This window comes from Pinus tabuliformis, chromosome 8 (genome assembly GCF_031772625.1).
Source record: "Pinus tabuliformis cultivar Carrire ecotype Pingquan chromosome 8, CPIR1, whole genome shotgun sequence".
In the NCBI taxonomy this organism is placed as follows: Eukaryota; Viridiplantae; Streptophyta; class Pinopsida; order Pinales; family Pinaceae; genus Pinus; species Pinus tabuliformis.
In genome coordinates this window covers 1408046136-1408063223 of record NC_142294.1, presented here as the reverse complement: position 1 = coordinate 1408063223, position 17088 = coordinate 1408046136, and the positions used below count along the sequence as shown (strand labels likewise).

General features: G+C 35.0%; 1 protein-coding gene across 1 annotated transcript in view; it reads right to left on the bottom strand.

Annotated features, from left to right (window-relative positions):
- Positions 1-809: 809 nt before the first annotated feature.
- LOC149240839 (uncharacterized) overlaps positions 810-17088 on the bottom strand; it is a 35586-nt gene continuing 19307 nt past the window's right edge. Inside the window, exons 2-3 of the mRNA XM_089370327.1 lie at positions 3163-3679; positions 810-1053 (exon numbers count right to left, since the gene is read on the bottom strand). Of these exons, the coding sequence (XP_089226453.1) occupies positions 1046-1053; positions 3163-3679 (525 nt within the window). The 3' untranslated portion in view covers positions 810-1045. The remainder of the gene's footprint in view (positions 1054-3162; positions 3680-17088) is intronic.

Genomic DNA, 17088 nt, shown 5'->3' with positions numbered 1-17088 from the left:
CCCGAAAACCCTTTTATCAATGCTAAGTTGCAGAGTTCTATCCATTACCTGAAGATCATGCAGATTCTGATTCCACCTATGTTGAGCTCTGACAAATCATATATCAGGAGTGCAGAGATTTCTTCCTCTTCTTACCGAGAGTCCCGAAAACCCTTTTATCAATGCTAAGTTGCAGAGTTCTATCCTGCCACGAAAACCCTTTTATTAATGCTAAGTTGCAGAGTTCTATCCTGCCATTACCTGAAGATCATGTTTTCGATATAAAAAAAAAAAATTAAGATTCATAAACCACCAAACAAATTTCAGAAAATACTAAACAGAGAAAAAAACAGATATGTGATCAGTAATTACCGGAAAAAAAATTGTCAGCTGGACAGTGGACTAGTGGTAGTTCCTCTCAATATTGATCTAGATAGAACATAGGAATAAAAATTGTCAGCTGGACAGTGGACTAGTGGTAGTTCCTCTCAATATTGATCTAGATAGAACATAGGAATAATTGGGGGAAGCATATAATAAATTATAATAATGCACAGCCCAACTGGAAAAAACACAAGCACAGACCATGCTACAGCAAAAGCACAAGAAACTGCCTCAATCTTTGAAAATGACCCAATTTGGAAAAACACAAACAGGAATCAAGCTATATCACAAGCACGAGAAACTGCCTCAATAAAATAAATTTCTAGAGTACAGTTGGAAAGATATATTAGTTTGAACATCTATAAGTAATCCAAAACTTCAAAACAAAGGTTACCGGGACATTGGCTAACTCATAAGGTCATACCTTATCCGAGAAATAATCATGATGAGATTTATAAAATTCACCTTCCTCACACCTGTGTTCATGTACTATCACTTAGATATCCGGTTATGGAACTATATAATAATAAAACGGATTGCAAAGATGAGCTGTACATAATTAACAGAAATACAATCTGCAATGATACAAAAATGGTTACATTAAAATTTAACTGCATACCGTAGAACCTGCATAAGTTCTACATTTTCTACTGGTACTTGAGAATAAACTGAAATGCGCTTCTCAATTGCCTTTCAGATAACAAACAAAATGAAATAAAATCAATCATTTGTACCAAATTGGCTAGTAAAGTTTATAACAGATTATCATGATATACAGTCACAAAGTATGTACAGCATGCTGGATATGTGCATAATGAAATTACATATATAGAATAAAGAAAATGAATAACTCATCCCAATTCAGAAAAGCAAATTGTACAGTAAACAATAAACAGAAACATAGGTAAAATAATACCAAATGCAATACAAATCTCTGTGGTGCTTCGAGGGCAATGTACTGTAGTGACAGTAGATAAAGACAAAGTTTACAGATATCATGAACAATTCAGAGTTCAGTTCGAAGTCAAACATACATTTCAGATATCAACAACAATTCAGAGTTCAGTTCGAAGTCAAACATACATTTCAAGATTGTTAAAATATTTTAGATATCATCAACAATTCAGAGTTCAGTTCGAAGTCAAACATACATTTCAAGATTGTTACACAGATTATTTTGTACACGATCTCCAACATATCTCATAACACAGTCACATTAAGTTGCAGAGAAGCAGTAAGGGTCTTACTCTCCCTAAAAACTCATGCAACATTGTGAGAGCACTGGGATTAAGAGTTAATCGCTTGGCATCCAAGTCATGTATCTACAACATTGAATATTGCATGTCACCAAAAGCACCATCCAAAAAGCAGCTGTCAGGCAGGATGTGGTCAAGTGATAAATCAAGTGTACTTTGTACACGAAAAAACAGAGGTTCACTTTCATAGAAGCTTGGACGCAAGTCCTGGGTAACTTTGAGCTATTCCCCCCGGTTGGCATCTTCATAGACAAATGTCATGCTATTGAAAAGCTGATATTGCTGAGGAGTTTAAACCTCTCCAATCAGAAAAAAGGATTCAACCAACCAAAAACTTTAAAGATTTGAAAGAACTGAAGAACGGCCATCCTGGATTCAGCTACAGCCCAGAATGGACTACGTGTATACAGCAGGACTTATCACGTGACCTTGCCTAACTAACATAGTGGCTACAAATTTCAAAATCCAAAATGATCTACGGAAATGCTTGAGTAACTCATAAAAATGCAGAAAATGACCACAATACTGATTATCCGAATATAACACATTAGAATACACTCCTGATGAGATTAGTGTTTATTTTATGTCACTAATATATTGTTTTATACCTGGATGATTCAGTAACCTTGACAAAGACACAATATCGTCTAATACCAAATTCACCTATTTTGAGTAAACTAACAAAAACTTCTCTCAAAAATTTCCTACTTAAGAGTGACACTTTCATAACTAATAAAAACCAGCAATTAGACGACTGACAAGAAATAATCCCCGGACTTCTCAGTATATATCACACATCAGCAAACAATAAACTAACCTAGTTTTCAACTGGTGCCTGAAAAGTCGTCCCAGGTGGAGGAAAACCTTGTGATGTAACCTGGTTTCTTAACACGCACCTGAAAAGTTGTCCCAGGTGCAGGAAAACCTTGTGATGGGTGTTATAGAGTTGAGATCTTGCCAACATATGGAAAGAAAATTATATACAACTCAATTATTAGCATCATCTGAAGGCCAGAAGCAGTCGGCAGAAAAGTGAGCGGGCAAGAAAAGGAAAGCCACCTGCCTCTCTCACCTACACAACTCCTGCATCAAACCCTAAGTGTTTTCATGAGCATATAAAGTTGATACAATTTGGCAGCTACCACATTTTGTAGGTATTTCATCTGGGGCCCTGGGTTCTCATATATTTCATGACGCCTGAGAGTTCACAAATAAGGAATAATATTGAAGGTTCCGACTCCCGAGTCTCCCACATTTGTTTATCAAAGGCGTATTTTAACAGTCATGTTCTCAACTTTGACCACGATGGGGGTTGGATTTTGGTTTACATCTGATATCATCCCAGTTGACAGCCCATCTGCCAACCCATTTTTAAAAGGGGATTTTAATAGCAGTCTGGTTCTGATTTCATCCCAATGTGACAAACCATCTGACAACCAATTTTTGTATCATGCTTTGTACTGCTTGGTAGACGTAAATTTCCAAAAAGGGCATCCATATCATATCTTTATTTAATCTTGACATGAATATAACAGAAGCTTACCTGAATCCGGATTGAACAGATGAGTAGTAGTTGTGGGCCTGTCTGTTAGGTGTGTGTCGTACTGTTTGCCGATGGCTGTAAGCAGCTGCATTATTAATAACCAGTATTCCGCGGTAAGAGTCTGGGTTTGGGTCCTGATCGTGAGCATAGCGAAGGTTGGAGAAATCAAACCACCATTATGGATCGGATCCTTTCCTGTTGAATGGTGTTTCTCAATCTTTCCTGTTGAATGGTGTTTCTCAATCCCGTTGGATCGGCAGGGACCTGTTCTTTCTTTTGAAGTAAAATTATTAACTATAACACCTGGCACATGCAGCGTGCAGGGCACTGCATGCAGGACACGAACAGGAACCAGGACATGGAGAACATGAACCAAAAACAACTTAGGATAAATGAACTTGTCCTCACATCGGGCAAGTGAGGCCGGCAATAAGAGGGTAAAGTGAAAACTTTGGTTAAAGATTTTTGGCGAACAAACTGCCGAGCCTAAAGTTTGGTTAAACCGTGAATAACCCGCCTAAAATGATGGTCAACGCGCATTTTAATAGCCAGTCAACGGCATATCGAATGCTATAGTCCAGGCATGGACTAATAAGAAACTTAAGAAAAATCATATATATGAATACTAGGATGAAACTGTTTATTATTATTGAATATGAATAAAAATAAATAATTGGTTAATAAAATAATTTGACATTCTCCTTTAATTCTTTTAAAGAATTTTAGTATTTATAGAATATGAATAAAAATAAATAATAAGTGAATAAAAAAATTGGACACTCTCTTTTAATTATTTTAAAGAAGATTGTGTGTAAATAGTGTATTTCTCTTTATTTAAATTTGTACGTTTAATCTAAAATTACCCCATAAAAAATATATCTCAATATTTTTTATTTAAATTTTGACATATTTTGTACTCCCTAAGACATGGCTATATACTAAGTGATATCTCATGATAAAGTAAAAATATTTAAATGATAAAGTAAAAATATTTAAATGAGGATGAAGGGAAAAGACTATTTTATAACAATGTAATGATGGACTATTTGCGAGAGAAATGATCCACTTTCATATACCTATTAAATGATAAGTTGATTCTCTCCCAAGTTATCCACGGACGATAGAAAACAATTTTTTTTTTTAAGAAATCGCAAAAAAAATAATATATATGGATAAGAGGATGAAATAATTTATTATTATTGAATATGAATAAAAATAAATAATAGGTTAATTTCTTCTGAATAAGTTTATTATTTATAGAATATAAATATAAATAAATAATAAGTTCATATAAGAATGGGACACTCTCTTTTAATTTTTTTAAGAAATATTGTGGGTAGATCGTGTATTTTTTAATTTAAATTTTTTAGTTTTATAAGTATAGGTTAATAATTATAATTTAATTTTAAAGTGAAGTGAAGTTATAAATTGGTATATGAGATTTTTTGTTTTTTAGGATAATGGATCAAAGTTCTTGATGTTCTTATGCCTATTTAAATACTAATATTTATTAAAATAGGCCTGTAATTTTTTAACCATATTCCCATCTTACCCTGCAAAAAATTTCAATTAAAACTGAAAGATATATTAAATCTAATATATCTTTTACCAAACATATTACATACAATATTAATATTACATTTGATTCATACCATTTATTTGAAATGATTTTCAAAAGCAAAATAAATGTGTGCAGTGACATATAAAATTATTCATATTGTTAATCACCAAATTCCCTGGTAAAATATAAATTGGAATTTGGATTACAATAATCGAGCTTCACAACTACTACATTGAAGAATGAGAAGTAACAATATCAAAACATTAAAACTAACAAATTTGTTTGCAACACTAGATAATCCAAAATTGTTGATTCTCTCCCACCTATCCAAAAATGGCTTCCTTAGCCATTGTGGATTGAATTCTATTGTGTAGAGGATAAGCTCTTGGACAGCCTGTGGCAGTTAGATCACTCACAATTGTAAAAAACTTGTTGGAGGAGGTAATGGATATGTGTAAGGATGTCCAGGTAGCACTGCATAGGAGCCCTCTATTTTAATATTATCTATTGCAAAAAAAAAGTAAAAGTATTTAAGAATCCTTAAACAATAGTGCACGCAAACCTAATTTTTCAAAATTTCACCATAACCCTAAAATTGAAACCTTTAGATGGAATTGCAAAGAAAACCCAATAAGAAATATAGCAAATGCAAGGCCTTTCTGGCAACCAAAACCAAGGACTATATTCCATTGAGTGGTTAGAGTAGATGTTACTGGCAGATGCTTTAATAATTTGAAGCTTCAAAAGTTATTAAATTTTTTAAAAGATTGTACTAATTAAATAAAACTATTATTTCAAAACAGAAACAAACATCCAGTGTTGCATGAAGAGGAGGATTATTATCGCCATTACATAATATGAACGACCAACAATTTCAAGGAATTAGGCACAAAACCTTAGTGTGTTTCATGCACTTTTCCATTTTATCATCTACTAATTCATCCACTACAATTAAAAACCAAGTTCGTATATGTTTTACAATGGAATGTGCAAGGACGGATGCACGTAATGGAGCGAATATTACACTTAACAAATGGTTGAATATGAATCGTTATAATAATTTTTCAATACATGTTTTTTTAAATTTATTTTTAGTAATTATGATACGTGGTTATGAACAATAGGCACAATAAACTTTTAATCATGTAAAAAATTAATTTAAATATGGTTTAAGCATGTGATTTAGATATGCATGGAAGTTAATGATGTGAATTCTAGCCATTAATAGAGTGACGACGAGGACAATATATTAGCATCTTTGAATTTAGACCAAAAGAACAAAAAAAATTAATAAAAAAATAATTAAAAATAGATTAAAGTGGTCGATTCTAATAGATGAACACCTATCGACATAAATATAGTCGGAAAACTTTGCGAGCGTTCAAGGGTTTTCAAAATTTTCCAAGGACCTGGACATAGACTTCACCCAAGGTTTGAATTATAAGAGGTTTAAAAAAATAAGTCACGTGGGCCTTTGACTAATATGAAAGTATTTTCGAAATTTCGTGACCCCTTCTTTATAATGTTTCTTTTTATAAAGTGTTTTATTAAAAAGCAAAAGGAGTGATTAAAGTTTTGTTCATTAAAAAGTTATAAAGGATTTTGAAAAGGTCATAAAGGGCTTCGTTCAAGAGATTTGAAAAGGACCATTTTGATGAAGTGCTTTTTATAAAAGGTAATAAAGGAGGTTTGTAAAGGTTTTTGTTAGTGAGGCTTTTATAAAACTTAAAAAAGGGTTTTATTTTTTATGTAAGAGTTTAGTACTTTGTAAAGGTTTGTTGTAAAAAAGTTTGGTGTTTTTTAAAGTATGATAGTGTTTTGGATGAATGTTTTTGGTGTTTTCGATGAATATTGTGCCTTATGGGGTGCATATTCAAAATTATATTTTATTTTCAAGGGAAATATGGAAGATAGCCTCATGCAATCAGGAAAAAAACTATAAGACATAGGAAAAACAACACTCATGGGTCGCAAAGTGCAACTGAAGAAGTTAAGAAAATGAATCAAAAAGAAGAGGCAAATATTGTTGCCATGTTTAGATAGGTTCAGACCCCAACCAAGGAACTAAGAGTCAAGCATAAGATGAAGAAGAAATAAAGGGTGATTGGTGTAGCTTTGATTTGCTACCACCTTCTATGTTTACACATAAATATTTTGATCATTGGGTTATCAAGATGCTAACTTTTCTTCGAGCTAAAGAGTTAATTGAATACGAGTCTAACAACCCATATGATGAAGTATGCGATGCTTTAACATTAAATTTTATAAAACATGTATTAGATGAGAAGTGTTTGTGCATTGTAGCAAAAGCTACAACTTCCAAGGAAGCATGGAAGATCTTGGAAGAAGAATTTAGTGCAAGGGGGGATGACATGCAACAACAAGATGTGTCAAAATTTGTTGAGTCATCTACAAATATGAAAGTAGATGAGAAAGACTCTCAAAAGACAACAGGACTTGGATAATCCCACTCAAAAGTGGATGATGGTCATGAACACTATAAAAGTGAAACCCATTATAAAAATATTCATATGGATGAAGAAGATGCAACAAATATTGCAAAGAGAGAAGTTGAAACCTTTGTGTGTTAAGCAGAGCAAGAGCATAAAATGTTTAAGGACTCCATTGTAATGTCGATGGTGCAAATGATGGTGAATCCCACTATGACGAAACACATGTGGATTATGACTGCAAAGTGAGATGTGAATTGGTGAATCCAGTCACAAGTGATGAATTTAGTGAAGTTGAAATTGTTGAAGAGCACATGCATGTTGAGATATCCCACAATAGAGTGAATCAAAATTATGTTGATGTTAAATATGATGAATAACTATTAGTTGGTGATGAGTGGTTGCACATGATGCAACATAAATAACACATTCATATGTTGTTATTTGGTGAGAGAAGGCCACTTGTGTCTGGAACCCAAGTTGAATACAACATGTTTGCAGCAACAGAGGTTTGTAAAAGAGTGGAAAAAAAGGTAGAGAAAGAAGAGGTAGAACAGGAAGCTCTCATTGAAGAGCATAAAGAAAATATTTTTAACATTGATTTTGGGTATGCACGTAAACATGATAGTAGTCTAGTTAAGAGAGAATATGAAGAATGAGATGCAAGAAAGGACATGGATGTTTCTAAAGATAAAGATGAAAATATTGAAACCATTTTTCAGCGATGGAGTCAAGAAGACATGAGATATTGCTATCACGAAATATGTCAGAAAGAACGTCAAGAATATGAAGCACATGAAGCAGTGCAAAGAAGATAATTTGAAGATGAATATTTGTGGTAATAGTCCAGAGTTGAACAAATACTAAAGAGGAAGCTGTAGATGACATGATTATTCTATTTTTCATCACTAATTCAAGAAAAATCAAAGAAACATTACAACGACAACAAGTAAAGAAATATGGAACCTATAGCAAGAATGCCCAACATAGAATGAAGTAATTTCGAGGATATAGAATCTAGAAGAAACGAAAAAGAAAATCCAAAATTGTAAAAGTTTTGAGTCAGTTTAAGCCCAACTAAGAAAGAGACCAGTAGACATATTTGAGTGATGATTGAGTCAATTTCTATTGTAAGCCTTGATCTAGGAGGATCCCAGAAGGCCAAATTTTTTAAGTCCTCATAACTCAAAGAAACCAATCTCAAATAGAATATCTCGTCATTCTAAACCAAATGGCGTGAATGACACCTCAAACAAACACTGTATGTGAAATTTATGTTCCGCTGAAATTTTTCCAAAACAACTAAAATTTTTGCAGGCAAGACCCACAAAACCACTTGGAATGATGATTTCATCAGTACAGATTCTGATATCATTTGTACGTCTGTTGACGTCTACAGGGTGACGTGCATATGGTCAAAGGACAACAAATCACAGAGTGATACATGTCAGTTGATGTCAAAAACCCAGTCAGTCGCTTAGTCAGTTGTACAGGCCAATCAAAATGCACCATGTGGCATCCCAGTCATCGTACTAGTTTTTGCTAAGGAGGTGACAAATTGGACTAGTCCGGCAGTCGATGGAGGAAAAATTGTTGCCTACCTAAAATCTCTAATATCCCCTAAAAATTGAGAAGAAAGTGGATCATTATATAATAATAATATTTTTTTAAATAGTTGGCAACCAACTAGCGGGCAGTCAACCCAGCCAACTAGCTGGCCAGTCGGCCAACAACCATACCATATAGATATATATTATATAAATGGGCTAGAAACAACAGTCAAACCTGCCCAACGGGTCCATCGGCTAGTCCATCAGCACCAGTGGTGAGAGTATATATGATTAACCGTTAAACAAAAAAAAACGTTGGATTTTATATCTAAACGGTGGTCGAGGAAAGGTTTGGGCCCTAAACACAATATTTCCGCCAATAGACCACCAAGTGGTCAGTGAAACAAAAGCCCAAAAAAATGTTATATAAACACTACTTTGTCATCGAGCCAGGGGATAGAAGCCGCAGAGTTGAATCAGTACCCAAGAGTTGAGATTGTGCACCTTGGCACAAATTTCAAGAGCCATACGGAGGGAATATTTTGAGTAATATTCGAAGGGAATATTCTAAGGAACCTTTGCAGGAAATATTTAGATTCCCTAGAGCCTTAGAATTCACTAAAGCATAAATAGGCCAAGTTTATACTCATTTTACTCGATTTTACATAAGGAGCACAGTGGTGTGGTTGGATTTATCATCTGAGAAGATGGACTCCAGTCAACCCTCAAGAAGAAATATTTTAGATTCTCGGGGGCTAGATTTTGACCGAACTAGAACAAGGTAAACTTTATAGTCATTTGACATGATTTCGCACCACAAATTCAATGGCGATGTCCATTTCTACAGTATAGCTTTGGATTTTCAGGCCATCCCCATATGGAGGTATAAGGTGTCATTTTGTAATTGATTGTAATTTGATTTTTCTGCCAATTAATGAAGGAGGCCTCCCCACATTGAGCAAGGCCCAGAGATGTAGCCCACACTGGGTGAAATCCGTTATCAAGTTATTTTTGTAACTTTGAACTCATGGTTTATTTTGAATTTCGATTATTTTATGTGTTTATGTCACTTGGTTACATTCTCTTTTAAATGCAATTATGTATTCATCCTTCAAGTAAAATATCTCGATCAACTTTGGTAGCAGAGCAGGTCTTCTTGATGTGAATTGCATGAGTGAATTCTAACCAAGAAAAAGATCTAAAGAGGATAAGGAAAACTTAAATCCTTTATACCGAAGCAAGGCGTGCAGCATGAGGACGGAACATGGTAGATGAGGAAGCTCGAATGGAGGAAGAGTGAAAATGTCACGAGATCTTCTTCACCATGACAGAGAAAGTTGACAAGTTGTTTGTAAAATATGAGAAGACAATCAAGCCTGAGAAGAAAGAGCCTGATGATAATGCCTTGGTAAACCATGGAGGTGGAGGAGAAGATCTGCCTGCATATCCATTCACCAGTGATAGTTATTCTTCTTCCTCTTCTCATCATTCTAACAAGCATCATAGGAATGCATCTAAGAAGCCATTTTTGAAGGTAGATATAAAGTTTGATTTGCTCACATATAATGGAGAATGTAATGCAGATAAATTAAACAATTGAATTAGACATATCGAGGTTTATTGTTGGATTTATTAGATCGAGGAAGATGAGCCAAGATCCAATTATCATATCTTCAACTGAGTGGCACCGCTCTCATTTGGTGGGAGAGCAAGTTTTAGAAAGGTAAAAAAAACCTAGGTAATCTCCTTTCTTCTTGGTCCAATTTTTTTTCTCCATTGAAATATAAGTTTTATCCTTTGGGTTATCGAAAAAGGATTTAATGGAATGGAAATACTTGAGACAAGGAAAGGGTCAAGATGTACAAATCTTCACAAAAGAGTTTAGAAAACAAGCTTTAAAATTGGGCATTTCACTTTTCACCAGAAACCATAACAAAGTATATTGGTGCTTTACATAGTTACGTTAGGCATTATTTGTTGTTATTGGAGCTTACTATTATTGATGTGGCTAGTGTGAAGGCAATTCACCTTGAAATAAGGGGCAAGAATGACAGAATATTAACCCAAGAAATCATCTTTCAAACCTCATAATAGCAAGTTCAAGGGAAAAGGCAAGGGAAAGGACAAGAAGGCAGCTACAACCAAGATGGAAGAAATTCGAAAATCCATCTTGAACACATTACAAGAAGGAAGCCCACGGTGATGAAAATTGTTGGAAGTTTCATCCAGATTTGAAGCCAAAAAGATTTGGTGGAAATAACAAGTAAAATATGGCGGCAATTGTACATCAAGATCCTGGATTTGAATCCAGTGATGAGACACATATCATAGCTGTGGGCATACAAGGTGCCCTTTCTCTTCATGATAATGAAAATTATGAATTGCATGCAAGTTCAAGTTCATCCAATGAGTCTCTTGTTAATGAAGGAAAGAGAATTGAATTGTTCCACATTAGAGTTCTGATGAAACATGCTAAAGTGGAAACCTTGTTTGGTCCAGGCTCACAAGAAAATTTGATCTCAAAATCCTTATTTAAGAAATTAGGGTTAGAAACCAAGCCTCATCTAAAACCCTACCCTTTTGGTTGGGTGTGTGATAAAGTCAAATTACATGTAACCAAGCAGTGTAGAGCTAGATTTGTGATCACATCCAAACTAGTAGATCAGGTTGACCTTGATGTTGTAACTTTGGATATCAATGGCACTGTATTGGGGAGCCCATATTTATATGAAAGGAAACAAGTTTTCTTTCGCCATGAAAACAAGTATCATCTCACGAAATATGGGGTAGAATATATTGTTAGAGCTCATCGTGCCAAGATCAATGCTAGTCTTGTAAGTGCAGGTCAGATGAAGAGATTGATCAATTCCATCAATGGTTGCATGTTCATGGTTGTCAAAGGAAAATATGTAGAGACATTTGAAGCTTTCCAAGGTTGTGATCCTGCTCATAAAAAAGAATTGTATGAAATTATATATAACTATAATGGGATTTTTTACGAACCCAGTGGGTTGCCTCCAAAGCATGAGATCCAACATGAAATTCACTTGCAATAGGATGCTCCTTTACCAAATATTGGTATGTACAAGTTGTCAACCATTGAGATGGAGGAGATAAAGAAATAGGTGCAGAAGTTGTTCAACTAAGGGGTCATAAGCCAAATTCTTCTCCATGTGTTTCATCCATTATGTTGACGCCAAAGAAGGATGGCACATGGAGGATGTGTGTGGACTATCGGCACTCAAAAAAATAGCAGTAAAGAATCGGTACCCTCTCCCTCTCATTAATGATTTATTAGATCAATTGAAAAATGTTGTCTATTTCACAAAATTGGACTTGCACATTAGCTCTCATTAGGTCAGGATTTCAGAACATGATTTGTGGAAGACTGCACTTAAGACAAAGCAAGGGTTGTTTGAATGGTTGGTGATGCCATTCGGACTATGCAATGGTCTAGCCACATTCATGAGGGTGAATAATGATATTTTCAAGCCTTTTCTTAATGATTTTTTTACTTGTGTATCTTGATGAAATTCTTGTTTTCAGTAGGACATGGGAAGATCATGTGAGTCATGTTAAAAAGGTGTTTGATGTTTTTCAAAAAGAAAAATTGTATGTCAAAATGTCTACGTGTAAATTTGGTAAGATATCTTTGGTTTACTTGGGTCACATTGTTGGAGGTGGACAATTGAAAATAGATCCATTTAAGGTTGATGTGATTGTGAAGTGGACTAAACCCACCAATGTTATAGAGGTTCGTAGATTTTTTGTTGTAGTACAATACTGGAGAAGGTTCATTACCAATTTCTCCGTCATTGCATCCCCCTTGCATGCATTGACAAGTGTGAATAAAACTTTCAGTGGGGAGGGAATTAGCAAAAAGCCTTTGATAACCTGAAAGAGAATATCATTACCGCATTAGTTTTGGGCTTACCTAGAATCTAGCAGCCTTTTGAGATCAAGACAGATGCCAATGGGTATGCCATGGGAGCAGTATTGATGCAACAGACGAAAACCGTATGTTACCCTTCAGAGACATTCTCTCAAGTTGTTCAAAGCATGAAGAAGTGGAAGCAATATTTGATTGGAAAGGAGACCAACATTCACACAGATCACTAACCCTTGCAGCACCTCTAGTTATAAACCAAGCTTCAACAAGCACGTCATTTTAGATTGATGGGATTCCTCCAGCAATTTCACTTAGTAATAAAATACAATAAGGGCACTAGCAACAAAGTGGCAAATATGCTTTCTAGCCCTCCTATTATTGCATCTATAGCTTTTCAAAATACTTTTTTATATTTTGAAAGTTATGATGAACAATATGTTGATGATGAATATTTTAATGAGATTTATGCAAAGCTGACTAATCGATCGTAGCTGGACAAATACCATTTGTGAGGAAAATTGCTATACCATCTTAGTAAACTTTGTATTCCCAACAATGAAAGAATACATGTAATCAGAGAGGCACATACATCTCTTGTGTTGGGTAATTTTGGTGTAGGCAAAATTGTGTCATTTTCAAAGGTTTTGTTATTGGCCTCACATGAAAAATATTATGACTCGATATGTAAAGGGATGTGTGTTTTGTTCAGTTTACAAGCCCACTAATAGAAAATTGGGGCTCTACACACCACTCCAAGTTCCGAGTCATCCATGGGAAAGTGTGTCATTGGATTATGTTGACAGTTTGACTTTATCTAGGAGAGGTCATGACTATTTGTGTTGGGTCAGTATACTACTAGTGCAACCCCTTATTGCTATTAGTACAACCCCCTTATTATATTGTTGTACGCATGTAGTCTCCATATTGTTACTATTGTTCCCCATAGAAGCCCACTATTGTTATTATTGTGCCCTTACATTATTATTGTTATGTCGGCTCTGATTATATATTGACCCCTTAGACTCCTATATATGGAAAGGAGGTATTGTCATTTGTATCATCGAAGAATTGTTCATTTGTGTAATGTAAAGGAGGTTGCCCCCTCGAAGAGGCTTATTTATAAGGCATTCATCTATCTTTTCTATATTTTTGTGAGCTGGTTTCATAACATTTGGTATCAGAGCTTTGGATTCTAGGGTTTCGCTACTTCAAATAGGTCATCGTGGCATTTTAGCTATAACTTTTTTCTGCGATGTTTCAGAAATGAAAAAAACCCATTTGAGATGAAATCGCGCTAAACCTCGAGTCCGAATTTCAGAGCTTTTTGCGCTATATTTTCGGAGATATGATCTGAGGAAGTTGGTCTTTTTGTAGGCTTCTGAATTACGTTCCAAACAAGTGACCTTGGGAAAATCATCATAACTTTTGTTTTGAGCATTAGATTGCAATTTCGTAAGAAATTATAGAAAAAGGACAGATTGTAGTTTCCTGTGTATATTTTTTAGACCCGAAGGTAAAAACAGTGACACGTGGCACTTCATACAATTTCACTCTTCTAAAAAGGTATATAATCAGGTCATCTTGGGATATTGTGCATAACTCTACCTTGGAGAATCTAAATTCGATAGAACTAGTGGCATTGGAAAGAGGACGCAGAGGGATACTGCAGGTCGCAATTTCAGAACTTAAAGATCTGAAAGTACAGAGTTACAGTCATTTGAAGATCAAGCTCCTAAAATCAAGAAAAAACGAGATGAGGAAGTTTGATGGCAAGGATCCGGTAAATTGGATACTACAGATGGAGAAATATTTTGATCTACATGGTGTAATATTATTAAAAAAGGTATGTATTGCATCTTCATATTTAGAACAATATCAATTTTTATGGTATAAAGGGATTTTTTCTCGTAAACAACCTGTTACGTGGTCAATTTTCATGGAGGAAATTATAGCACATTATGAGAATACAAAGAGAAACACCTTCTTTAGAGCAACACCACAACAATTGGAAGAAAAAAGAGAAAAAGGGCTTTGTTACAAAGTGGAAAGAAAAATTATGGCAACAAGGAATTCTACCCCTCACAACTATAAAGATGGAAGTGTTGTTTCTCCTAGCCTTCCACAACCTACAAGGGTTACACCACAACAATTAGAAGAAAAAAGAGAAAAAGGGCTTTGTTACAATTGTGATAGCAAATGCACTAAAGGTCATAAGTGTGCTGAAAAGAAATTATTTTACATAGAGTATGAAGAGAAGGAAGAAAAGGATCAAGAAACATCAAGAGAAGAGGATATACACTAGGACCCAACCCCATAGAAAGAAGAAATGAATCCAACCATATCTTGTAAAGCGTTGGCAAGAATTACCACTCCTCAAACTCTCGAGATAGAAGGACATATCAAGAAGAAAAAGGTTCAAGAAGTGAAAGATCACATCAAGAAAGAAGAAATGAATCCAATCATATCTTGTAATGCATTGGCCCAAATTACCACTCCTCAAACTATCAAGATAGAAGGACAAATCAAGAAGAAAAATGTTCAAGAAGTGAAAGATCACATCAAGCATCAAGAAATGAATCCGACCATATCTTGTAAAGCATTGGAAGAAATTAGCACTCCTCAAACTCTAAAGATAGAAGGACATATCAAGAAGAAAAAGGTTCGAGGAGTGAAAGATCACATCGAGCATCAACAACAAGTTCTCCAACTTTTAAAGGATAACGCCACTTTGGTGTAGAATCAAATGAAACAACGGGTAGATCAACATCGCAGTGAAAAATGTTTTGATGTAGGTGATTACGTATTTTTACAGCTACATATCAAGCAAACTATTTATGAGAAGGAAATGTTGGCAATACTACATGCACTTAAGAAATGGCGACCTTACCAAATGGGAAGACACTTCAAGGTAAAAATGGATCATGATAGTCTTAAATACTTTTTAGAAAAAATATTATTTTTAGAAGAACAGAAAAGATGGGTCACAAATATGTTGGGTTATGACTTTGACATCATCTATAAAAAAGGGAAGAAATTTTTTTTTGTAGATGCACTCTCAAGAAAGGATGAGGATGTCGAAACATTGTTTTGTGCTATTTCTATTATCCAACCAGATTGGATAAATTAAGCAAGGGATGAATGGAAGAAGGACAAAGAAGTGTGGCCACTCATTCAAAAGTTGTGGAATATCCCAATTCAAATAATATCGCCAGAACTTGAAGAGGAAGGAAAAATCATATTGGAACCTGTAGCAATCACAGAAACAAGAACCAACAGCTACGAAATCAATCAATTTCAAAGTATCTCATCAAGTGGAAGAACTTACCTTCTGAAGATTCCAATTGGGAGGACAATAATTTTATACAAAAGCATCAAGAACTACTCAAGCGTTGAGGACAACACTTTTTGAAGGAGAGGAGCATGTTAGGTCCCTATACTACTAGTGTAACCCCTTTTTCTTATTAGTACAACCCCCTTATTATATTGTTGTACCCATGTAGTCCCCATATTGTTACTATTGTGCCCCATAGAATACCACTATTGTTATTATTGTGCCCTTACATTATTATTGTTATGTCGGCTCTGATTATATTATGACCCCTTAGACTCCTATATATGGAAAGGAGGTCTTGTCATTTGTATCATTGAAGAATTGTTCATTTGTGTAATGTAAAGGAGGTTGCCCCCTCGAAGAGGCTTATTTCTAAGGCGTTCATCTATCTTTTCTATTCTTTTGTGAGCTGGTTTCATAACAATTTGTATGTCGCTATGGATCAATTTAGAAAAATGTGTGTCTTAATGCCTTGTAAAAAGCAGATTGTTTATCTCTTCTTCCAATTTGTATGGGTCCACTTTGGGTTTCCCATCGATTGTGTCTGATCAAGACTCTCATTTCCTTTAATATTTTTGGATGAGTTTGTGCAGAATGATGGACACCAAGCTGAAGAGGAGCACAAAATTTCATCTGCAGACCGACATAAAAAAAAAATTTGTCAACTACACAGTGATAGATTTACTCCAGGCTATTTTGGAAAGCATCCCAAGTTGTGGGACGAGCAACTTCCTTATGTACAACATGCATACAATAGGGCAGTCCATTCATCCACTCAGAGCTCACCATTCGATACATGCTCCATGTGTTTTCTAAAGGATCCCTTAGACATGGTATTTGAGAGAGATGAAGATTCTAGTGAGAAATATGACAGGGACAAGGCACGAAAGTTCATTCAACAAATTTTGATGATTCACTAGGCAATGTGGGAGCAGATGGAGAAACGTCAAGCTCAATATAAAGCTTGACATGATAATCACCAGGTTGATCGCCAGTTATAGGTTGGAGACTAGGTGTGGCTACACATAAGAAAAGATAGAATGAAATGGGAAGGAAAGAAGTTGAGACCAATCCAATATGGCCCATTCACCATATTAGAGAAGATTGGAGACAATGCTTTTCATATTGATTTGCTAGCATACATG